The sequence below is a fragment of the Nicotiana tabacum genome, chromosome 16, assembly GCF_000715075.1.
Source record: "Nicotiana tabacum cultivar K326 chromosome 16, ASM71507v2, whole genome shotgun sequence".
Lineage (NCBI taxonomy): Eukaryota > Viridiplantae > Streptophyta > Magnoliopsida > Solanales > Solanaceae > Nicotiana > Nicotiana tabacum.
In genome coordinates this window covers 167,611,935-167,637,805 of record NC_134095.1, presented here as the reverse complement: position 1 = coordinate 167,637,805, position 25,871 = coordinate 167,611,935, and the positions used below count along the sequence as shown (strand labels likewise).

The following is a 25,871-nucleotide window of genomic DNA, read 5'->3' as shown; positions in this document are numbered from 1 at the left end:
AGGAACATGGTCATTGTTGAGACCAATGGGGTCGATTTTGCTACATTTTGCCTATCTGGATCCGCCAAGACTTGGTGGAGGGATTATTGCTTAGCCAGGCCAGCCGGGTTTCCATCTTTGTCATGGGAGCAGTTTTCAGCGTTATTTCTAGAGAAGTTTCTCCCCGTTACTCAGAGAGAGGCCTATCAGAGGCAGTTTGAGCGCCTCCAGCAGAGTTCCATGACGGTCACTCAGTATGAGACCAGGTTCATTGATCTAGCTCGCCATGCTCTTGTCATACTCCCACCGAGAGAGAGAGAGAGAGAGAGAGGGTGAGGAGGTTTGTTGATGGTCTTATTTAACTGATTCGTCTTCAGAGGGCCAAGGAGGCCAGGAGTGAGATCACATTTCAGGAGGCGGCCAATGTGGCCCGCCGAGTCGAGATGGTTCTGTCACAGGGAGGTGGTCATGGGTCGGATAAGAGGCCTCGTTACTCGGGCAGATTTAGTGGTACCTCGTCTGGAGGTAGAGATTTGTATGGTAGAGGCCATCTTCCCAGGCCCTTCCAGTCAGCTCTCCAGGTTTCGCATGGTACTTCAGGTGGTCGTGGTTCTTACACGCACTATTCTGATCAGCAGCCTTACAGTGCACCACCAGCTCCTATCGGTGCACTACCGCTTCAGAGTTTCCGATATGGTCATTCATGTCGACAGGGTCAGCAGCCGAGAGCTTGTTACACTTGTGGTGAACTAGGTCACATTTCCAGATTTTGCCCTCGAGCACCGGGCAGTTCTCAGCATCAGAGTTCTCGTGCCATAGTACGACACCAGGTGTTCCACAGCTCGCCCAACCAGCTAGAGGTGGGGGTAGAGGTGCTAGAGGTGGAGGTAGAGGTCATAGAGGTGGAGCTCAGACTGCCAGAGATGGAGGCCAACCAGCAGCAGGCCGTCCTAGAGATATGGTTCAGGGTGGTGGGCCCCAGCCCTGATGCTATGCTCTTCCAGCCAGGCCAGAGGCTGAGTCTTCAGATGCAGTCATTACAAGTACTATTCTGGTTTGCGATAGAGAGGCTTTAGTGCTATTTGATCTAGGGTCTACGTATTCGTATGTGTCCTCTTATTTTGCACCGTACTTGGTTCTGCCTAGTGATCCACTGAGTATTCCTATTTATGTGTCTACACCGGTGGGTGATTCTATTGTGGTCGATCGAGTTCATTGTTCCTGTATTGTGGTGATTGGGGGTCTTGAGACCCGTGTTGATTTGTTGCTTTTAGATATGGTCGACTTCGATGTTATATTGGGGATGGACTGATTATCACCTTACCACGCTATCTTGGACTGTAATGCCAAGATTGTGACCTTAGCCTTACCAGACCTGCCCCGTTTAGAGTGGAGAGGGACTCCTGGTCATTCTACCCGCAGTGTTATTTCATATGTGAAGGCTCGACGTATGGTCGAGAAGGGGTATTTGGCTTATTTGGCTTATGTTCGTGATTCCAATGCTAAGGTCCCCTCCATTGATTATGTGCCTATGGTTTGCGAGTTCCCTGAGGTATTCCCTTTAGACCTGCCGGGTATGCCACCTGACAGGGATATTGATTTCTGCATTGATTTGGCTCTGGGCACTCAACCCATTTCCATTCTGCCATATCGCATGGCCCCGCCAGAGTTGAAAGAGTTGAAGGAGCAGTTGCAAGACCCGCTTGAGAAGGGTTTCATTAGACCCAGTGTTTCGCTGTGGGGTGCGCCAGTGTTGTTTGTAAAGAAAAAGGATGGTTCGATGAGAATGTGCATTGATTACTGACAATTGAACAAGGTTACAATCAAGAATAAGTATCCACTACCGAGGATTAATGATTTGTTCGATCAGCTTCAGGGTGCCAAGGTGTTTTCCAAGATAGACTTGAGATCTGGCTACCATTAGTTGAGGATTAGGGCATCTGATGTCCCTAAGACAACTTTCCGCACTCGGTACGGACATTATGAGTTCTTGGTTATGTCATTTGGGCTGACAAAGTCCCCAACAACTTTCATGGATATGATGAACCGAGTGTTCAGGCCTTATTTGGACTTGTTCGTGATAGTCTTTATTGATGATATCTAATATATTCCAGCAGCCAGGAGGAGCACGAGCAACACCTCAGAGTGGTTCTTCAGACTCTGAGGGATAGTCAGCTATATGCTAAGTTCTCGAAGTGTGAGTTCTGGCTGAGTTCAGTTACATTCCTAGGTCATGTTGTATTAGCAAAGGGTATTCACGTTGATCCGAAGAAGATTGAGGCAGTCAAGAACTGGCCTAGACCAGCATCAGCTACAGAGATTTGGAGTTTCTTGGGATTGGCAGGCTACTATCGTCGGTTCGTGAAGAGGTTTTCATCCATTGCATCCCCGATGACTAGGTTGACCCAGAAGGGTGCCCAGTTCAGATGGTCGGACGAGTGTGGGGCGAGCTTTCAGAAGCTCAAGACAGCTCTGACTATGGCACCGGTATTGGTTTTGCCCACAGGTTCAGGGCCTTATACAGTTTATTGTGATGCTTCTCGTATTGGGCTTGGTGTAGTGTTGATGCAGAGTGGGAAGGTCATTGCATATGCCTCGCGACAGTTGAAGATTCATGAGAAGAACTATCCGGTTCATGATTTAGAGTTGGCAGCCATTGTTCATGCATTGAAGATTTGGAGGCATTATCTGTATGGCGTGGCATGTGAGGTGTTCACGGATCACAAGAGTCTTCAGTATTTGTTCAAGCAAAAGGAGTTGAATTTGAGACAGAGGAGGTGGTTGGAGTTGTTGAAAGATTATGATATCACTATCTTATATCATCCAGGAAAGGCCAATGTGGTGGCCGATACTTTGAGCAGGAAGTCGGTCAGTATGGGCAGTCTTGCTTATATTCCGGTCGGTCAGAGGCCGTTTGCTTTGGATGTTCAGGCCTTGGCCAATCGATTTGTGAGGTTGGATATTTTTGAGCATAGTCGGGTATTAGCTTGCACGGTCGCTCGTTCTTCATTATTGGGGCGTATCCGTGATCGGCAGCTTGATGATCCCCATTTGTGTGTCCTTAGAGACACGATACAACGTGGAGGTGCCAAGCAGGTGACCTTAGATGATGTTGGAGTTTTGAGATTGTAGGGGCGAGTTTGTGTGCCTAATGTGGATGGGCTTCGGGATTTGATTTTAGAGGAGGCACATAGCTCCCGGTACTCTATTCATCCGGGCACTGCGAAGATGTATCAGGATTTGCGACAATATTATTGGTGGCGTAGAATGAAGAAGGATATTGTTGCATACGTGGCTCGGTGTTTGAATTGTCAGCAGGTTAAGTATGAGCATCAGAGACCTGGTGGTTTGTTTCAAAGGATTGAGCTTCCCAAGTGGAAGTGGGAGCGAATCACTATGGACTTCGTTACTGGACTTCCGTTGACTCGGAAGAAGCTTGATGCAGTTTGGGTCATTGTTGATAGGCTGACCAAGTCAGCGCATTTTATTCCTGTGGCAGTCTCCTATTCATCCGAGAGGTTAGCTGAGATTTATATCCGGGAGATTGTTCGCCTTCATGGTGTGCCGGTATTTATCATTTCGGATCGAGGCACACAGTTTACCTCGCATTTCTGGAGAGCAGTTCAGCGAGAGTTAGGCACCCAGGTGCAGTTGAGCATAGCATTTCATCCTCAGACGGACTAACGGTCCGAGTGGACTATTCAAATATTGGAGGACATGCTCCGAGCTTGTGTTATTGACTTTGGAGGTTCATGGGATCAGTTCTTGCCTTTAGCAGAGTTTGCCTACAATAACAACTACCAGTCGAGTATCCAGATAGCTCCTTATGAGGTTTTATATGGTAGGCAATGTCGATCTCCGGTTGGATAGTTTGATCCGGGAGAGGCTCGGTTGTTGGGTACAGATTTGGTTCAAGAGGCCTTAGACAAGGTCAGGATCATTCAGGATAGGCTTTGTACAGCTCAGTCCAGGCAAAAGAGCTATACAGATCGTAAGGTTCGAGATGTGGTTTTCATGGTTGGTGAGCAGGTATTGCTCCGAGTGTCGCCTATGAAGGGCATGATGAGATTTGGGAAGAAGGGCAAGCTTAGCCCTAGGTTCATTGGTCCATTTGAGATTCTTGATCGAGTGGGAGAGGTGGCTTATAGACTTGCATTGCCGCCGAGTTTATCAGCCTGCACCTAGTGTTTCATGTGTCCATGCTTCAGAAGTATCACGGCGATCCATCCCACATGTTAGGTTTCAACACTGTCCAGTTGGACAAGGACTTGTCTTATGAGGAGGAGCCGGTGGCTATTCTAGACCGGCAGGTCCGTCAGTTAAGATCCAAGAGTTTACCCTCTGTTCGTGTTAAGTGGAGAGGTCAGCCTCCTGAGGCTTCGACCTGGGAGTCCGAGTCCGACATGCAGAGCCATTATCCTCATCTATTCCCCGACTCAGATATTTCCTTCTTCTGTCCGTTCGAGGACGAACAGTTGTTTTAGAGGTGGAGAATATGACGACCCAAAGGGTCATCACTTATTTTCTTATCCATTCCGAGCTTTCGAGGCCTCGGAAACCTCATTTACAGTTGCCTCGATTTGCGTGCGCAATCCGGGCGCATAGCCGGAAGCTCAAATATGAAATTCTGTGAAAATTTGCTAAGTTTTGATATTATTTGACTTCAGTCAATATTTTGGGTAAACGGACCCGGACCCGTGATTTGACGGTCCCGGGAGGTCCGTAGGAAAATATGAGACTTGGGCGTATGCCCGGAATTGAATTCCGAGGTCCCAGGCCCGAGAAATGAATTTCTGAGTAAAATTATTTTCTGAAAATATTTAAGGAAAATGGAAATGAAATTTGATTAGAAAGTGATGGTATCGGGCCCGTATTTTGGTTCTGGCGCCTGGTACAGGTCTTATATATGGTTTAAGCACTTTCTGTAAAGTTTGGTTGAAAACAAACGTCGTTTGACGTGTTTCAGACTCAAAATGGAAAATTTGATGTTTTATGAAATTTGAAAGAATTCTAGGATTTTAAAGCTTAATTCGTGGTATATGACGTTATTTTGGTGATTTGATCACACGGTTAAGCTCGTATGATGTTGTTGAGTTAGTGTATGTGTTTGGTTAGGAGCCTCGAGGGCTCGAGAGTGTTTCAGAGGTGTCTCGGAGTGATTTCGGACTTAGAAAAATTGCAGAAAATTTCAGAAAATTGCATAAATAGTACCCGTGAACAGTACCCATGAATAGTACCCGTGAACAGTAGCCGTGAACAGTAAAAACGCGTGAACAGTAACTCGAAAACATTATGGGCAGAATGTACCATTTTTCATTTTTAGCAAATTGGAGCTCGGGGAGAGGCGATTTTCGGATATTTTTAGAGTAAATAACGGGGTAAGTGTTCTTAACTTAATTTTGGTTAGATTACCCGAATCTATTGCTAGTTTTGGAATTTAATTGGTGATTTTAGTTGGGAAAATCTTGAAAACCCTCTTGGTTTAATTTGAAGATTTGAGGGTCGAGTTGATGTCGGATTTTGATAAAATTGGTATGGTTGGACTCGTGGTTTGATGAGGTTTCATATTCCATAATTTTTGTTGGGTACCGAGATGTGGGCCCCACGAGCGAATTTTTAGTGCAATTTCGGATTTTAAATGGAAAATGTAGAATTTCATATGGAACTAATTCCTATAATTTTTATTGACTTAATCGAATTGTTTATGACTAGATTTAAGAATTTCGGGCACAGATTCGCGAGGCAAAGGCTTGTTGGAATTTTGAATTGGTTGCAAAGCGAGGTAAGTGTTTGGTCTAACCTTAGCTTGAGGGAATAGGAGCTGAGTCTTAATTGCTACTTGCTATTTGTCGAGTACGACGTATAGGCATGGTGACGAGTATCTATACGTTGGTGTCTAGCATGACCGTAAGTCCATATATCGCGAATGTTCGAATTTGGTTATATCTTCCATGATTAAATGATGACTTCTATATGTTTGTGAAGTGCATGTGAAAGAAATGATGATATTTAATATTTGAGGAGCGTTGGCTCAAGTTATAAAATGAATTACTAAGTAAGAAATGAAAGAAAGAGAAAGAATTATTGAATTATTCCCTTGCCGAGATAATTATGGAATTGTTAATATATTCCTTGCCGGGAATTTTATTGTTAATTGTTGTGCCCTTATTGGAATCCCAATTATTATCCAGTTTACTTCCTTGCCCCTTATCTGTGATTGTTGTTAGGGTGAGGAAGAGTGATAAAGCACGAAGGGTGATGTCGTGTATTGTTTGATATGGTGAGGAAAGAGTGTAAAGCACGAAGGGTGATGTCGTGCCATACGATGTGCCATTCCGTACTGATATCTATTGATTATATTGTGAGGAAAGAGAGTAAAAGCACGAAGGGTGATGCCGTGTACAGTTTTATTTTATATATTGCTTGGGTGAGGAAGAGAGTAAAAGCACAAAGGGTGATGCCGTGCAAATTGTTGATTCCTTTTGATACTTGTTGATATTATGACTTTGTTGTCTCCTTCTTTTATTAAATATTTCTATTTGAAACTGTTACCTCCCCACAACATGTTTCCCCTCCCACATTGATTGGTTGCTTCCAGTACTTCTTTTGTTGTCTATATATATATACTTAAACTGCACATGTTTATTTGATTGTCTGGTCCTAGCCTCGTCACTACTTCGTCGGGGTTAGGCTAGGCACTTACCAGCACATGGGGTTAGTTGTGCTGATACTACACTCTGTGCTCGTTTGCACAGATACAGGTTTCGGACAGCAGTAGCAGTAGCGTGGGTGTGAGCAATCAGACTAGTGAGACACCGAGGTAGCCTTGTAGGCGTCCGTAGTCCCGACGTCTCCTCTATCTATTATTTTAGTATGTTATCTCATTGTATTCGAGACAAACAGTTTATTATTTTCTTTCAGACGATTGTATTTAGTATTCTTAGAAGTTCGTGAGTAATGTGACACCAGTTCTTGGGTAGAGATTCATGTTGGATTCCACATTTACATTTAGTCACTTTAAATTAAGTCTTTCGCATATTTATTTAATTCAATAATTTCTTATGCTATTACTAATATTTGATAAAAGAAATAATTTATAAAAGATAAAAGTAGTTAAGAGTTGGCTTGCCTAGCTCTCATTAGTAGGCGCCATCACGACTCCCGATGGTGGAAAATTCGGGTCGTGACAATTATGCTGGACCGGTATACTTTGCTGACTCCTGTATAATATACGGGAGACTGGAGCACTGGTGCTCCAAACTCCAGTATATTATATTGGACATTTATACTTGCTGGAACTCCAGAATATTATGTTGGAGTTCTAGTGTACTTATGCTGGAACTCCAACATATTATGCTGGAGTTTCAGCATAGTTATCCTGGAACTCCCGTATAATATGCTGGAGTTCAAGCATACTTATGCTGGAACTCTAGTATAATATACGGGCGTATTTTTCGGGTTTTAAACATTGTTTTCGCTCAGATTTATCTTTACATGAAAAGTGGCTAAATTTCGGTTACTTTTGAAACTGGGCTATTTTTGAATGACCAGTTGTAAATCTGGCTATTTTTAAATTTCTCTCGTCTAAATCCGCACAATTTTGGCCCGGCCCGGCCCACATAGGATTTAAACCCGCATTCATTCGTCCCGCAATTTTTTTAAATAAAAGTTCTCTCTTGTTGATCTTTTCTCCATCTTTCTCCACCTGCTTTTAGAAAGCAAACAGTTAAAGATGGTCCACTTTCTCCTAAATGAAATTTTTGGACATATTTAAGTACTAGAAAAATTTCCATATTCTTCATATTTAATTCCTAATACTCTTACAATTTTATAATTTATTTTATTTTTCGATAAAAAAAAGTAAATGCAACAACAACAACAACCCAGTATAATTCCACAAGTGAAGTCTGGGGAGGGTAATATGTACGCAGGTCTTACCCTTACCCCGAAGGGTAGAGAATAAAAAAAAACTTCAAAATCCGACTCATAATCTTTAGTTTCTCTTAAAATAGTAGTGTTAGCTTACATCCTTGTACTCTCCTCGTGGCTATCTCGTGCTAGTTAAGAATTGCTAGGTAAGAAAGTTACGCGATCATATATCTGAGAAATTCGTGTGGCTGGTAGTGTTTTAGCTTTTTAGGTCAAAAAAATTAAAATCTTGACCCGTGCCCCGCCCCGCCCCGCGTTAAATATTTTTAAAAAATTAGAACCCCCGCCCTCCCCCCACAAACATTATAACCCGCCCTGCACCCGCCCCACCCCATTGCCATCCCTAAGTATACATATCTCTTCCTCACGAATATTTTCCACAGGGGCATCAAAATTGAGGCCATTCCATGTTGACCATCGACTGTATATGCAATATGTGCCTATTAGACATGAGACGGTGATATGACACAACATGAGACTCACATATCTTGAGTGCGTGAACTTGTTAAAATCTAAAATAAATAAAGAGAAAATTTTACTTTAAACCTATTAATTTCAAACTATTTATCCTTTAATACTCAGACCCAAACTATTTATCAATCCTACCCATGCGGCCCAAACTATTTACCCGCTAATTCCAGTTGCAACCTGCAAACAAATGGAATAGTTCCCGCTAACGAGGAATCTTGAAAGAAAACCTCAAGTGGTGAAATAGAGATTCAAAAAATGGCTGAAAAATCTGCCTTCGAAAAATAGACCAGGATTTGTGCAAAAACATGAAAATATTTGTGCAAAAGCATGAAAAATCTGACAAATCTCGTATCATTCTCCGGCGAAGTCGATCTTCAGGTCTGTTTTTTTTTTTTTTTTTTTTTTTTTTGTTGTCAAAACAACTAAATTTGTGCAAAAACATGAAAAAAATACAATCTTTATGTCAGGATTTGCTGTATTTATTTTTTTAATTAAAATTCCTGAATTTCTTTTCTGGGAATTAGCGGGGAGGAAAAATTTGATAGCATTTGGAGCTGATTTGAGGTGATTGAATTGGAAATTTCAGCTGAAAATCGAAAAAGAACACAACTATCCAATAGTATACTGCGACGGTATACAATATGATGTAGGAGTATATAGCTATATTGCAACATTACACTATTATAGTTTACACTATATTGCAATGATATATTGTAATAATCGAAGAAGAACACAGTTACCTAACAGTATACCGCTACAATATACAATATATTATAGGCGTATATAGTTATACTGCAACAGTATACTATTATAGTATACAATATATTGTTATAGTATACTATAATAATATGCAATATACTGTAACAGTATGATGTAATAGTATACAATATACTATAATAGTATACTTATTACCCGTAAATTCACTTGCCTTTTCCTTTTTAATTTGCTTTAAGTTTTTACCCAGTGTGAGGAGCAAATTGAAAATGCAAAAAATAAAATAAAATATTATAGTATGCTATATAATGTAACGGTATACTCTTACAATTAGATCCTTTTAGAATTTTTTGAAATTTTTATTGACAAGTGATATTATTTCAGTTTAATAATTGAATTAATTTTTTTTAACTCTTTGCGTACAATTATATACCATGTTGGTCTAGCTATATACTATACCGATATCATATGTTAGTTAATATTTTTGATTGTATTAGCTACATTTAATTGGTACACAATTTGATTTTTTTTTAGTAATAATATTAAAAAAAATAATAAAAAATAGTGAAAACAGTAAATGAAATTAGATTATGAAGAGAAAAAGAATATAAAAAAAAAGAAGTTAAATGAAATTAGAAAAGGAAAAAATTAAAAAATAAGAAGAAAACGAGTAAAAAGAAAAGGAGAAAAGAAAAAAAAAAGAAGAAAAAAAGAAAAAGAAAAGAAGCATAGAAATAAAAATGAATTGGATAATAAAGAAAAAATTTCCCACAGAAACTATTATGGGTAGGAAATGTAATTAGTTTATGGGTAGAAAAACAAATAGATAGACAAGGATAAATAGTTTTGTTTTTGTGGGTAACTGTGTCAAAACCTCATAATAAGGATTTTATTAAAAATAATGGTTTACAAGCCTAATTTGTTGGACAATAGGCCATGACTTCATTTGATGTGTCTAAAAGAATTTTTTTTGATAAGTTTAAAAGGTTGTATATATGTTTTCAGCCATTAACCCAAATACTAAAAGGCAAGAGTTTAATCAAAAAAGCATGTGGGTCAATTTGCAAGCTATGGTTGTTTTGATATGCTTTTATGTATTTTATTTCGCTACACATAAATAGTTGTGGCAAAATGGTTAAATGAAAATAGTTTAGCACTCATATTATTTATTAAAAAATGGGTTGGATAATGAACTTTTTAAAAATGGGTCAAATAATCTATTTAGAATATGGATAACCAATAGATAACTAATGCGTTTTACTTTTACACTTGTAAAGCCTCAAATAGGGGGTTCCTCAAGTTTGGAAGACTAGAAATTCTCCCAAAAGTGATCATATTCAAGAAGTCATGGTTAATATGGTTACTCATATTATCCGTCGGTTAACCCATTTTTCATCCGAATTAAATATGGGTCGGGTCGGATAATTTATCCGTTTTTTCATTACCTATTTTCGACCCATCTAATATCCGACCCGACCCGACCCGCCCATTTGCCACCCCTACACATAAGTTAATAAATATACTACAAGTTGGTACATGGAGTTAATACTTACTTTATTCAACATATAGAATATATTGCAGTAATATAATTTTATTTAGCACATTCACATAGAATAGTTTATTTAACACATCCTGCACTTTTGTTACTAAAATTGTTAAAGCAAGTACTATCAACTTACCTTGAAACTTATAATCTAACATGTAGATTGAACCCCTTTTCACTTAAGTAACTAGGTAGAAATACAACTATGATTGCAAGCTAAAGAAGGAAAAAATTAAATTAATTTCTATACAAGTAATAGATACTTGCAGTATAGATAATAAAGTTACAAAATTGTACATTTGTGTTTTTTCCTATTTTGCTCCTTGGATTTCCTTTATATATCCACTTGCATTCACTTCAAAAATGCAAATTGAAATTACTAGAGAAAATGACTTCTTCTTTTGCTTCATATTTCCTTCTTCTAGCAATTGTTGCAAACTTATTCTACTTCAAAATCTGTTTATGTGTAGATGCCGATGGCGAGGCACTGATAGCAGGTATATGTAGAAAAGTACAAGATCCTACATTCTGTTTGAATACTTTCCACCAAAATATACCTAATCATCCATATACTCCTACTGAAGTAACACGAGTTGCTATTAGCCAATCATTACAACATGCTACTGACAATCGCATTTTCATAGAGACATCAAAAGAAAATTCAACAGACACAGAAATCCAGAACTTATACGCTATTTGTGATAGTGGCTATGGATTTTTGTCAACCGAGCTTCAAGATGCTAGCCTATCATTAGCTCAACAAAATTATAATGCCTTGGAAAATTCACTTTCCAAGTGTCCTAAATTTGTGAGCGATTGTCACAATGTATTTGGTGACAAGACAACTCCTGAATTGTTGGACAGGAATAGAAAACAACTAGATCTTGTATTAATGGCAAATTTTGCTGAAAGTCTTATTAAAAAATAAATGTTCTTAAGTGATAGTTGGAAGTAACTTTCCTTTCTTGAAAGTTAGCAGCTAATAATGAGGAAAGAAATCATTCAATAAAATCATTCTTGTTTCTCCATTGACTTACTTCATGTTGATTTAAGCTTATCATTTTCATTTCAGCATTGGCATATTCATGTAAACTACTTGTAAAAAAAATCCAACTACTCATTTGTTACAATTTTACTATCTTATTTTTTTTCTTTTTTCCAGAATGCAACCTCAAAACAACGTCGTTTTGAGGTCGTGATCTTTTCATTGAAAAATGAATGGACAAAATGAGGGTATTTTTCTTTCTAAAAAATGTAAATCTACCTGGAAACCAAGCAAATCCCAAATAGTCTTTAAAACAAGTCTAGAACTTGAAATGGTGATTCAAAAGTTGTTCAATGAAATGAAATGAAAAGAATCTTCATTACCCTGATTGCATAATTGAGAAATAAGTTCAATTAGTACAACAAAAGATAAGAATTATCAAGCATGCTCTTATATCCTCCCAATAATCTATACTCAAAACAACATTTACAATTAATTCGATCGAGTTTAGGTCAAGATTCCTTTAATGCAGATAATGCATCCTTTGTTGCTGCAGATATCACAGCATCTGAAGCATTTGGTAAATAATAGTACTTCCCTGTGCAACCAACAGTTCAGAAAACTTGTTACATATTGTAGCATTTGGAAGAATTACATGAAACAAAACTAGTAGACGAGTAGGCGACAAACCTTGAGCTACTCTCGCGATTTCTTTCGCAAAACCAGTAGAAACAAACTTATTTTCTGTATCTATGACGAGGAGAGACATTCCTGTTTTGTATATTTTACCAGCCACCTCGAGAATCTCATCCTACAAAAGCATTGGAATAAACCTTCAATAAGTTGTGACACTGAAAAACATGACGACTTGTTACTCTATATGCCTTTATACACAGGTAAAGATGATCTTTTATGACTTTTAACCTTACATTTGAGCACATGGTTTTGAGTCTCATAGAAATCTCAAACTCAAGTACACCCCTTTGTTGCTTCAAAACCTAAAATTAGCCTAATTTGGGCCTTTAAGGTGAAATAGTTGATGCCACTAATGCTTTCCATTTGATATAAACTTAGAGGAAACGGTTATTAGTTCGTTAGCTTGAATATTCAAATATGTAAAGGAAATCATATAGCCAAGGCGATCTGTTTCTTCCAGCATTCACTTTGACATAAACACAAGGCAAGTCCTGTAAGTCTTAGAACATTGAAAAGTCATTTATCTTGTGCCGGAAATATGAGGTATAGTGTAACTTTGAAGTAGGCTTTTCTGATTTCAAGTCAAAGTAAGTAACATTAATTCAAGTAGTGTAGCAAGGCATTTAAAGGATGTCAATTTGGTTATTTACCTTCAGCTCTTGGGAAGAAGGTCTGGGTGCATCAGAAGCTTCAGCTTCAGGGTCTGTGGATCTTTTAAGAGAGATGTTAGCTCTACCATCAGTAATTGCAACAATCATGATACGTCCAACATCACCACTCTTTTCTGCATTCATTCCAACTCTAACTGCCTGAAAAAATTTAGCCAAAGAAAATTCTTTTAGCCAAAGCTGCAGCAATCTATATATTAGTTAGAAGCGAAAGGTAGAATGAAAGAATGTGAGCCTTCCGCACAGACGAGTAAAGTCGAGTTGGTTTGACCTGGAGGTCATGTGACCAAGTTTTAAAAGAGCCTTTCGCCAGTCATGGACGAGGCTATGTATGTTGAAGCCTCGATATACCAAGCAATTGGGGAGCCTTGTGCATTGGCTGTTATAGTCCTTATTATCTAGTGTGGAATTGACTCTCTAGAATCGATAGTCCCAAGAGATGGAAAGGCTATCGGATAGTAGACATTATTTATGAGGCTTTTACTGTTAGCAACAAAAACTTTAAGTTTCTAATAAGAACTTGGTATGTAAGACTCCATTAAACCAATATTTTAGCAACTCTTAGTATATCTAGTGTGGAATAATAACAGAAGTCTACACGAAGTTCATAGATGAAAAACTTCAAGCTACAAAGAAAACAAACGATAATATTATTTACGGAACTTGGAAATAAAACAGGGAAAAGCGCTTTTCAGTATACTGTTTAATAGGTAGAGAACTTACTGTTAGAATGCCGCATGATGTTGGTCATGGTGAATACTTTGTGAAATATTAACCATACCAGTCTTAGAAAGATTAGACAGCTTATATAGGGAGGCGAAAACCAAATTTGAAAAAGATGCTTCCATAATTAATTACCCCTAGGACACAGCCTCATAGCATCGGTAAGAGAGGCATTCATTGGAGATTGCTGCGGATGATGGAATGATAGCTTGAGGTTTCAAGAGAAATTAAGAAACTCTTAAAGACAGTACATGTTAGAAAAAAATTGTGAAGCTGATCACCAGTGCCTTACAGGAATCCCAACTGATTCAAGCTAAAAGTTTGTTTTGCAGAACATCCATTTCGTATCTTGCTTAACATGGAAATGGGGAAAAAATGCCACATTTAACTCTTAATTGAATTCCAACTAACACGACTCTATGCATAACTTATCTAAACTGAACTACAAACCAACATTCTAAGACATCTTTACATGTTCGATTTTTACTTTGTGTACTATTCTTTGTTTCCAGGTTAATCCATTAGTAAAAGTTTAGAATCTAGAAAGGCATTAATCAATTAAATAATTATTTTCTTCTCAAGTTTTCAAATTTTTCTTTCAAGCATACTTCATTTAAGCTTATTTTGTTTGCCTATTCAACCAAGATCATCTGAATGGAGCCAATTCTTCTAAATTCTGGAAATAAAGATATGTGTTCTGTAAGTATAAACTAAAGAAATTACCATCACGCAGCAGGCTAAATAAAATTGAAGAAAAAGTCCTAGATCATCAGCACTAGAAACTGATCTATTCACATACCGTCGTAAGCCCATGAGCAAGGGGAGAACCCCCTCCACAGGGAAGTCTCTCAAGACGATTTCTTGCCATCGATATTGACCTAGAAGGTGGCAACAAAACTTCAGCAGCATCTCCGCGGAAGGGAATGATACAGACCTATTCAAAGTTTATCATAAAAAATGAGTTTTCTATGGTCTCCTAATTCCTGACGAGACAAGCACATAGTTAGATACCATCAGCTATAATTAACCAATTAGGAAAACAATGAGCTTGAGAAAAGGATTTAAGTAGTTAACTAAAGGCACCTTTACTTATGTTTAGAAAACTAAAGTAACCGCTTAAGGTATATGCAAAAAGTGTGTATCCCAACAATTCACTACACGGGCAAGAGCATGAGATTTACTTTTGTATTACAGTCTTTTATAAGCTGGCTGTTTCAGATCACTTACTAGCTGCATTCCATTTTAATATCATTCTTTTACTCTTTTGATCTTTTGCAAGTGAAATAGAACACCAAGGACGTATCAACTGACTAAATTATTCAGGGCTCAGACCTGTTATGAAGTTAGACTATAAATTCTTAACCCTTTTGTATGGGAATTTTATCTAGCTTAATGAGGTGATTAGTTTATAAAACATAAATTCTATGTTATGCAATTCCGACTAACCCGGGTTAGACCCAGAAAGAGTCCTCCTGTTCAAATATAACAAACGCCTATATGACAATTCTTGCCTGTTCAAATATAACCAAGTCCTACAGAATAATTGTAAGGATAAAAGCTGAAGTTGACTATGAAAAATGAGAATGGTTCATCTTGTGGTTCATCAATTTTTTTTAAGGGATCACCCACTCTCACCTCAATGTTTGTTAGTTTTCTCTTTTCTCCCATTTTTACCCTAAATGGTCAACTAATTTACTATACTAGGACTCAAGGCTTAGTTGATATATGACAAAGCAAAACATTTTTTGCTGCCGAAGGACAGAGAAAGATTTTGTTACAGAAAGGAATGTAGTAGTAAATGGCCAAATATCACATTTACTGTCAACAGTATACAATACTTAGATTAATGATAGTTGACCTGATCTCTGCTTGTATAACTCTCTGCAAGTAGTTTAAGTGCTGCTCCTTTGGCATTCTGCATTCTATTCAGTGCCATACTCCCACTAGCGTCAACTACGAATATCACCTGAAAGACACAAATTCGTGGAGAAAAAGATAAATTTAATACTTCGTATAGTTGTGTTGTTTCCTTCGGAATAGTTCTAAAATAACATAACCATGGTTCTAAACATATAATTTGCTCAATAACCACAAATTTACTATCAAATATTAAACTTTTATTTAACAACTAAGGTAACAAAGGCTAGCTTTAAGTAGTCTAGTCAGAACTCAGAATAGAAGTTCTATCCATATTGTGATCAAAGTTTTCAAGATCTGCAAGTTAGAATGAACAATATCAATATCATAACCATGATTCTCAATGTACCATTTGCTCATTAACTACAAATTTTATATCAAATAGCAGACTTGAAATATCAATTAGGGCAGAATAGGCCAGATTTAAGAAGCTTCTATCCATACTGCGATTGAAGTTATCAAGATCTGCAAGTCTCAGTGAAAAATATCAAGTATGAAGTTCCAATTTATGTTTCATCATGCCAATCTCTTGCTTCTTTTGCATGGTGGCAGATGAAAGGCCAAGTTTTGTGCATTTAGGAAGATTAAGAATTATAAGAATGTTTATTTTATTTGTTCTTTATCGAAAAATAATTATAAGGAATGTTGACATATAAGTACCTAAACAAGAAAATAATTAAAACAGAACAGATCTAGACTTCAAGGAGGTAAAGGAAAAAAAATCTCTACCAGAGCTCCGGCTTTGCGTGCCATTCTTTTGGCTCTCATGTCAGTTTTCTCTACATAAACCTTGCGAGTTTTTTGGATGTCCTTTGCTCTTCGTAACTTCTGATATGGTGCCGCTGCTCTTAGAGTTGCATCAACTGCCAATCTCTTCACTGGACCCTGTGTAGGTCAAACATCCTTGTTAGAAGAGACAACCAAACACTAGTTTGATGAATGATAAATCGTTTGTTGTTTACTGTAACCATGTTAATTTGATCAATTCTGCAATGGAAATCAATAACCTAACGAAACTTCAGAATAAAGGGAAAGAACCAGTAACCTTTGGAAGCATTGGCTTTATATATCGACCTCTATCTTCGGAAAAGATGACATTCTTTGCTCGTCCAGCTTTTCCTTTGCGTCTTTGTGCTTGTTGTGCAAAGAAGAGAAGTTTTTCATCCACTAAACCACCTTCCGCATCAAAAATAAACTCATCAGGGACTTGTGGCTGTTGCTGTTCATTTTCCTCATCTTTCTCATCCTGTTAACAAATTAAAAAGTCTGGTCAAAGAAATCTAACATTCCCCGCCCCTCCCCTTTCAGACTCTTGTTGGTTGGGCCAGAAGGGAGAAAGTAGGTAATGAAACCCCAAAAAAAGAAAGAAAAAGAGGAAAGTGGAGAGAAAAACATTCTTTTCTCAACAAACCTCTTGATCTTCTTCTTCTTTTTCTTCTTCTTCATTCTGCTCTTCTGAAGAATCTTGATTTTGGGGAGGGGGAGGGGGAGGAGGTGGCTGCTGGTTTTGCTGGTCTGGTGGGTTTTCAACTATAGTTGAACGTGGGAGGATGACAAGCTCTACCTGCATCACTGGATATATTAGCATATATACCGAATCTCTTGCCAAGGAAAAAGGTCTTCTAGATCGATGAACAAGCCAAAAACAGAGTAACAGATGCACCCTTATTGAGATGCATGATTTGGAAGGAAAGCTGCCTAAAGGAAAGGAATATTAGTTTACATATTGAAATGAAATGGGGATGCTTATTACCAATAGCAAGCTTCAGCCAAGAAACGTGTTAGAACATTAGTTCCACAAAAGAATCAAGTAACAAAAAAGTTATTACAACAATCCAACTCCTTTCAAAATACTAAACACATATCTTGAGTCTCAATAAACTTGATCATATTAAAGCATGCACTGTTGAAGAAGAAATTTGAATGCAGCACAGAGATTTATTTTCTGAGCCCTTTCAGAACTACAAGAGGGACCCAAGCAAAATCATCTTACTCACCTCCTCATACATTTTATATGCAGAAATTTAAATGCAGCAAAAAACTTCTTTTTCCCAAAGAATCTTATCTCTACCAGAATCAACATTATGAGCCCAAGCGACGAAATAGGTCAGCAACAATAAGGGTTCTACTCTTGAAAATAAGAATATGGATAATATATGAAACAGAGAGTAATATCATCCACTGAGGCACTAAATATGAAAATAACAAAAACCAAGGTCCAGCAGGAAGGAAGAAGTTAATTTCAAAAAAAATCAATTATTGTGCCTCAAGTTGCAGATAAATATTATGTTATGCTAGCAAATAGCATCGGTTTAAGAACAAGAAACACCGAGAGACAGACAGAGAACCAAACAAGCATGTCTGCGAATTTTCTGCCAAGATTTGGTGGATTGGGTTGTTTAATGTTATTTTTAAGGCGAAGAGGATGCCCGATGAGTGGAAGTGGAGTACGGTGGTTCCATTGTATAAGAACAAAGGTGATATCCAGAGTTGTAACAATTATAGGGGTATCAAATTACTGAGTCATACCATGTAAGTGTGGAAGAGGGTGGTTGAAGCGAGGGTGAGGATGACAGTGTCTATATCCGACAACCAGTTCGGGTTCATGCCGGGTCGTTCTACTACCGAAGCTATACACCTTGTTAGGAGGTTGGTGGAACTGTATAGGGAGAGGAAGAAGGATCTGCACATGGTGTTTATTGACCTAGAGAAAGCGTATGACAAGGTTCCTAGAGAAGTTCTCTGGAGATGCTTGGAGGCAAAAGGTGTGTCGATCCCCAACATTATGGCGATTAAGGATATGTATGATGGGGCTAAGACTCGGGTTAGGATAGTAGGAGACGACTCTGAGCATTGTCCGGTTGTAATGGGGTTACACCAAGGTTTGGCGCTCAGTCTGTTCTTATTCGCCCTGGTGATGGACGCGTTAACACACCATATTCAAGGGGAGGTGCCATGGCGCATGCTATTCGCCGATGACATAGTTCTGACTGATGAGTCGCGAGCCGGTGTTAACGAGAGACTGGAGGTTTAGAGACATGCTCTTGAATCTAAGGGTTTCAAATTGAACAGGACGAAGACGGAATACCTGGAGTGTAAGTTTAGCGCTGGGCTGGGGAAGTGGGCGTGGATGTGAGGCTTGAATCACAGGTCATCCCAAGTAAAGGCAGCTTCACGTACCTTGGGTTGGTGATCAGGGGGGAGGGAAAATTGACGAGAATGTCACACACCGTATTGGGGTAGGATGGATGAAGTGGAGGTTAGCATCTGGAGTCCTGTGTGACAAGAGAGTGCTATCGATACTCAAAGGTAAGTTCTATAAAGCGGTGGTTAGACAGGCCATGATGTATGGGGCTGAGTGTTGACCAGTTAAAAACTCACATATCCAGAAGATGAAAGTAGCATAAATGAGGATATTGAGGTGGATGTGTGGGCACACTAGGATGGATAAGATTAGGAACGATGATATTCGGGAGAAGGTGCACGTGGCTCCCATTGATGACAAAATACGGGAAGCGAGGCTCAGATGGTTCAGGCATGTTCAGAGGAGAAGCCCAGATGCTCCGGTAAGGAGGTGTGAGCAACTGGTTGTGGAGGGCACGAAAAGAGGTAGAGGGCGGCCTAAGAAGTATTGGAGAGAGGTGATCAGACAGGATATGGCGAGGCTTCAGATTTCCAAGGACATGACACTTGATAGGAAGATGTGGAGGTCGAGTATTAGGGTTGTAGGTCAGGAGGTAGTCGAGTCTTGCCTTACTTCGTACTTTTGTGAGACTAGTCTGGTAGGGTTTTTGTCTAAGATAGCTAGTGGCAATGTTGTGTCTTACTTTTTCGGTTTTCAGTGCAGGATCTATTTTACTAGCTATCGCTTTTGCTTTGCATCTTTCTTCTGGATTTCATGTTCCTATTTTTCCTATGATTTCCGTGGTGATACTAATTCTGTCTCCTTTTGTTTTTCTATTTTCTTAAGCCGAAGGTCTTTTGGAAATAGCCTCTCTACTCCTTCGGAGTAGGGGTAAGGTCTGCGTACACATTACCCTCCCCAGACCCCACTAGTGGGATTTTTACTGGGTTGTTGTTGTTGTATTTGGTGGACAAAACCAGATATGAGATCACAATTCAGACAACAAATGAATCGAACATAACATATCGTACCATTATCCTGTATTCGATGAATAAAATAATGAATAGTTGTTATTTAATTATCTAACAGTTTGAGAAATACGGGTAAGGAAACACCAAACCAGCAAATACTTACAGCTTTTTTCAGCTCATCAACACCAACTTTTTCACGTCCATCGATGGCAGCTAAGCATTTGGCTACACGAGCAGCATAAAGTTCAGCTCGGTGCCCCTGTTATTTAAATAATAGATAATAGAATAAGATGGATTTACGTTAGAAACAACATAAGGAAAACATTCATCAGCAGCAATACCCTATATCATCTTCTTTTCTAACTTTAAGTCAATAAAGTTTTATTCAAATATAAGGTGGCATCTTTAGTCAGTCTTGAGATAGAGGGAAGCAAGATCAGGTTGCACTTGAAAGACTTTTACATGGAAAGTCCATTAATTGGCATACTACAGTTTTTCTTTTATATTACATTTTACGCTCTATTGTACTAGGACTTTTGAAGAACCCACTCAACTTAAGATGTCAAAAATAGAAGTCTGTCTGCATAGAACAGATTAGTTTGATCTAAAGAAAGTTATTCCCAAGGCTTAAGCTTCAGTGCAGAGCACAATAGCAGCAATTGAGGAGGATTTCCATATTAAATACCTGGCAGCCACCACGAATTGCTTCCATGACCAAGTATTTTAGTTGATCTCTACTGATTGTGACATCCTTTAAATACTCCCTTGCCAATATTATCTGCAGAAGAGCTATCAGACCATTGCTTGACTAATAGAAACAGGGCAAGTTGAAGTAAGAAAATCATGTGAGCAGCAATATTAATTCATCATTTAAGCAAAATGACAGGTAATAGAAGTTTTTAAACGCTTATAGGAATTTATGCATACATAAACTGTTCTATGCTAAAGGTGAGACAGTGCAATGAAATAATGCCCTCAAGAAAGCATGACGTATTGAATACAGAGTATCAATTTTTAGAACATTTGGCATCAATTGAGATGCTTGCATTAATTGCAGCAAGCTAGCGTCTCTGGCTTCCAATATCATGTTCAAGTACTGAGAAAAAGAAAGAGGTTCCAAGTAAAACTGGAGCAGAAGGGAAGTACACCAGGATAGGATAGAGAAAGAACACTTGTTTTAAGAAAGCTTTTTCATATCCTGGGATTGGACATCTGGGTTGCTTATCTCCGGGGAGGAGATCAAGAAGATAACAGGTGGACAATAAAGTTCAACAGAAAAGAGCTCTTTGTTATGACAGACTGGTGAACCAAAAAGTTTGCAACAAAACATTTTTAGGTTAGACTTGTGGGTATCCCAGTCTGTCACCAGCTTCCATGAACAAAACTAATAAGAGTCGGTAGGGAAAGACAAAAGGATTTGTTCAGGTGGATAAAGATCAGTGACAAAGACAAGCATAGTAGGAGATCATGCTGTGTCTAATATATCTACATTTTCCACTTCGATGATACGGTAGAAGCTGGAACATCTGATATTTTTGTTGCCACCTCAACACCTCCATTGTACTCTAAGTTTGAAATTCAAGATAACAAAAACAAATCGACATGCCCAAATTTATGAAATAGAAGTTGCATTGAGTTAACAGCGATCCTAGTCCAATTTTATCTTCTTCCTTTTAATAAGTAATCCTAGTCCAATTATAAGCCAAATACATGAAGAAAATGGACCTAGCATTTGCGCAAAAAACTCAAGAAATATATTCTCCTTTTACAACTCCAAAATTGATGACAATGCTATGTTAATTTATTATACCTATGCTTTTAGCACAAGTCCTAGCTATCAACTTAGAGAATGAAATAGAGCTTAGGATTCACGTGTTACATTCATGAATAAGCAGAAAGTTCTGATTACTGATGTTGAATGAGGTAGATGGCTTATTGCCTGACAAAATACAGAGTAAATGTTCAAAGTTGAGACCATCAGTCAAGGATGGCAAAGCTCTAAAAGTCTTCACGATTCATCATCTCGCACAACATTACTGTTTTTGTACATAAACGAAACCATTATTCAAATGTGTCCTTAAAATAAATAAATCTAACAGATTCAGTCAAAAGAATAATAATTTTGAAGCCAAAAAAAGAAAAGCACTGAACCTTCAGACTTAATTTTTATTTAGCTTTTTTCGCTTCAGTTTCCGGTGTCTTACATTGCTATTCAGCATATTCTCTTTCTCGGGAACAAGCTGGATGCAACTAAATCTACAGCCAAGCAACATTTCGGGATCAATTTTCCATGTGAAAGCATATTTACTTCATGAATATTCTACCATGCGTTCTGGCACGAGGAGGATTGGTTTGGCTATACACATTCCCTAAATCTTCCCCTATTTAATCCCTTTCTTGTACTCCTCCATATAACTACTACTAGTATTCTTTCAGCAGACATCTGTGTTTTACTTGGTTTCTAATTTCTACAAAGTGATTATATCATGATAATCTTCCGAAGCCACTGACTGATCAATGACCTAGAGTATATATTTTCTTTTCAGCACATAATACCTGGGTTTTTGCACTGTCTGTTTCTTCATCCACCATTTTAAAAACCTCATTGCTACACTCCTGAAAACGTGTTGCTATGTCAACAGCTGCAACACGATCGTCAAAACTCATTGGAAGATCTGCACTGCAGTAGGATTCTATGATAATTAACTGAAGAAGACAACTGTACCTCTAACACCAGGTCAAATAGGAAAAGAAGCATAAGGATCATATGCACACTCGCATTTAACAGAAACCAGAAATAAGAGTTCATGAGGTTGACACAGACTGGTTAAAGCTAGAAAGATCAGGTTCAAGTATATTTATGCCTAGGCATTGGATTATTCACCAAACATAAACGTGTTGGAAAGGTTTTTGCATTGTCATTTGAAAGGCAGTTGTGTACCTTAAATTAATCGCAATACGGTCTAGCAGATGCTCACGAACCGCACCCTCTTCAGGGTTATAGGTAGCAATTAGTAGTGGTTTGCATGGATGTCGAAAGCTGATTCCCTCTCTTTCTACAATATTGACTCCCTCAGTCAATACATTCAGAAGTAGGTTACTTATACCTTCATCTAATAGATTAATCTCATCAACATATAGAACTCCTCGATGAGCTTCTGCGAGGAGGCCTGGTTGAAAGACAGTGGTTCCAGATTTCACGGACTCCTCGACATCAACAGAGCCAATCAATCTATCTTCTGTGACACCAAGGGGAATCTACAATACAAATGTATGTAGGAAAATAAAAAAGACAAAAGGACCATCTCTACCTTGGAAAAGTTTCTAGTACAAAATTACCTGAACAAATGGGGATTTAACTATCTGGGTCTTGATATTACCATCAGACCCATATTCTGCTCTGTCAGCTAGCCCGTCTTCCCACCTGAAAGCTATCAACTATATTTACTGCTCCCCAAGCAAATAAAAGGAGCTATATCTAAGCCTTAAAAAACTTGAAATAATCTGCGCAGCTGAAGTTTTTCCATAGGAATTGTGATGTGCCGACAAACATTCAATGAGCTCGGGTGCAAAAAATAACTACTATTGAACAGCAGATTTCAACTTAAATGATGAATTAAACTTTTGTCCTTTCTTGATAAAGTGTATATGGCAATGTCATGGCTACTCAGGGATAGGCCTAGCAACAAGGGCCAAAGCAATCCTGCTCCAAAACACATAACTCACTCTTATTACTCACCGCCTCTTCTTCACGATAAGCATTCCTTCAGAGACAAAAATCTTTGAGAAAGCAAAGCAGCTTGCTATATAAGCTAAAAGAATATGCAACAAAACTTCAGAGTGAACTATAAACATAAATTTGTAATAACTAACTTTCAAGAGCCATGTTTTGAAGTTCTCTTAATAGCTCTTTTACTTCCAGTGTTGTTTCAAGAGTTCTATGTCAAGGCATTTCAAGCACTATCTACAATACGTACAGTAATTAAAATTCAGTAAGCTTACTCATCGGGACAGTTCGGATCAGCATTTGCCATTGAGCCAACAACTACTTCAATTGGTGGCAGAATAGCATGCAATCCACGTGCCATTACAGTTTTCGCTGTTCCACGCTTCCCACATATTGCAATTCCTCCTATCTCACGGTCAATGGCCCCAAGTAAAAGAGCAGTTTTAATAGCATCCTGCATAAAGTTGGTCTTAGAATAGACATGTTGATGAAAAACTAAGTATCCAACAAATTAGCATTTTATATCCCTGTCACATATATACAAGGGACTATCATGAATTTAAACATCAAAAGTGCATCGAATACAAAGTCAACGAATATTGCATAATGCTAAGCATAAAAGTGTACGACTTCCACAGCCTATAACATGTATACAGAGCATAAAAGCTGAACTAAACACAAGTGAATTTTCGTCGAGGGCTGATGATAGTCACGATCAAATCTAACCAATATTTATCTTTCACAGTTCTTAGCATCACAGCTGTTCCATTCAACTGCTTCCTCACATAAGAAAACCCCATTTTCCCCCTATGTTTTGCCTAGTCAAAGGAAACTGACAAACTCTATCATATCCCTCTAGCGAGTACCAAGAAATTCACTAAACAGTCAATTAACTATGCCTCAATCCCAAACTAGTTGAGCAGCTATATCAATCCTCTATATTGATTCTGCTCTACTCAGAATTTAATACAACAACAAGAACAACAACGACCCAGAGAAATCCCACGAGTGGGGTATGGGGAGGTAGTGTGTACGCAGACCTTACCCCTACCCGAGAGGGTAGAGAGGTACGCAGACCCTTTGCTCAAAAAGACGAAAAGACGACGAAAAGAGATAATACTACTCAGAATTTAATATTTGTTGAAATTTTAGTAGTTTTTTTACATATCTTTTGGGTAAAAAATTACTGGTTTCAGTTGAACCTGTAGCCAATACACTACATTTGCTACTAACTATTTGTTTTTTAACACATTGTGGCTCTAAAAACTATTCATAGAAGTAACTAGTCCCTCCGTTCCAATTTATGTGACCCTATTTTCTTACCAGTCAGTTGCAACTGCGTTTCAATATTTGAAAACAATTTAACTCTTTAAACTTCCCATTTTTATGTTCCAAATGTTTATGGCATATTAAGATCATAATTTTTTTTGAAAAAAACATCATTTCTGTCATAAACTCAGTCCTGAGTCAAACTACGTCATGTAAATTGAGACCGGGAGTATCAAACAGTTAAAAATAGATCAAATGTATTATCATAATTTAAAAAACGAAGGAAAGGAAAAGAGACCTGTCCAATAACAGCAGCTAGAGGAAAATACTGTCTACCAAAAGGAAATTTTCTCAGGTTGTTTTTCAGGTTCCACTACTGCAACAGCGCCATTAGGTGAATCAATAGTTGCAGTGGCACTTATTCTGAGGCGAAATTTTAGCCGTTTCGGCCTTAAATATGTGGAGGATAGAATTGGGCATGGTTTTAAGTATGTGAAGAATGTTGAAGATTGAGAATTGGATAGTGATGTTTGTGGGAGGGTTGAAGTTGAACAAAACCCCATTTTTATAGCATCGAAGTTTTTGATTTAGGATTTTAGATGAAGCAGAGGAAAGGCGAGTGAGTGTTGTTCTGTTGAGTTTGCTGTTTGCTGTTAAACGTGTTATCTATTTTTCTATCTTCTTTGATTTTTTTTATTTTTTCTGTCTATTTTCTCTGGTCGTGACGTGACTTTCATTTGAGCGCGGGTGACAGGTAAGAGAATTGGACCCATTCGGGCCAATCCGTAGCCCGTAACTAGGGGAAGTGCACAGTTAGCCAATAATAAGATATGTATTTACTTTTAGGCTATTGTTTAAAATATCTTTAGTCTTTAGCAACTGTTTTAATAAATTTTTACCCGTCCGGACAAAAATACCCTCTGCTCATAAAGTTGAGGATCAAGTGTCATTAGCTTATGAGCTTGTTACTGTAAGTTCAGGACTAGCTTTCCTTAATTTATAAGCTTGTAAGTCTAAGTTTAGGACTACATGTCCTTAACTTTTGAACTTGTAACTCTAAGTTCAGGACTACATTGTATTGGTCAAAATTTGGATTGGACTTAATAGCTGCAAATGGACGTGCCGAGGATTAGGCCGACCAAGAAGGCGGAGGCC

The 25,871-nt window shown here is 38.3% G+C and overlaps 2 protein-coding genes across 2 annotated transcripts; one reads left to right on the top strand and one right to left on the bottom strand.

Moving 5' to 3' along the window:
* The first annotated feature begins 11,024 nt into the window (after positions 1–11,024).
* On the top strand, positions 11,025–11,564 carry LOC107820628 (uncharacterized). Its single transcript, XM_016646943.2, has one exon. The coding sequence runs from the start codon at positions 11,025–11,027 to the stop codon at positions 11,562–11,564; it is 540 nt and encodes a 179-aa protein (XP_016502429.2).
* A 411-nt stretch (positions 11,565–11,975) lies between these two features.
* On the bottom strand, positions 11,976–25,428 carry LOC107820629 (magnesium-chelatase subunit ChlD, chloroplastic). Its single transcript, XM_075233607.1, is given in 16 exon segments — positions 11,976–12,219; positions 12,312–12,432; positions 12,968–13,126; positions 14,508–14,642; positions 15,567–15,674; positions 16,355–16,510; positions 16,671–16,871; positions 17,037–17,189; positions 19,884–19,979; positions 20,406–20,498; positions 22,277–22,400; positions 22,662–22,978; positions 23,060–23,144; positions 23,723–23,901; positions 25,015–25,057; positions 25,059–25,428. Coding segments are annotated over 16 exon segments (2,277 nt in total). The 5' UTR covers positions 25,280–25,428; the 3' UTR covers positions 11,976–12,133.
* Positions 25,429–25,871: the final 443 nt, after the last annotated feature.

What these genes read in the sequence shown, in the direction of transcription:
- LOC107820628 (XM_016646943.2), top strand. Translation starts at nt 11,025, where the DNA reads ATGACTTCTTCTTTTGCTTCATATTTCCTTCTTCTAGCAATTGTTGCA.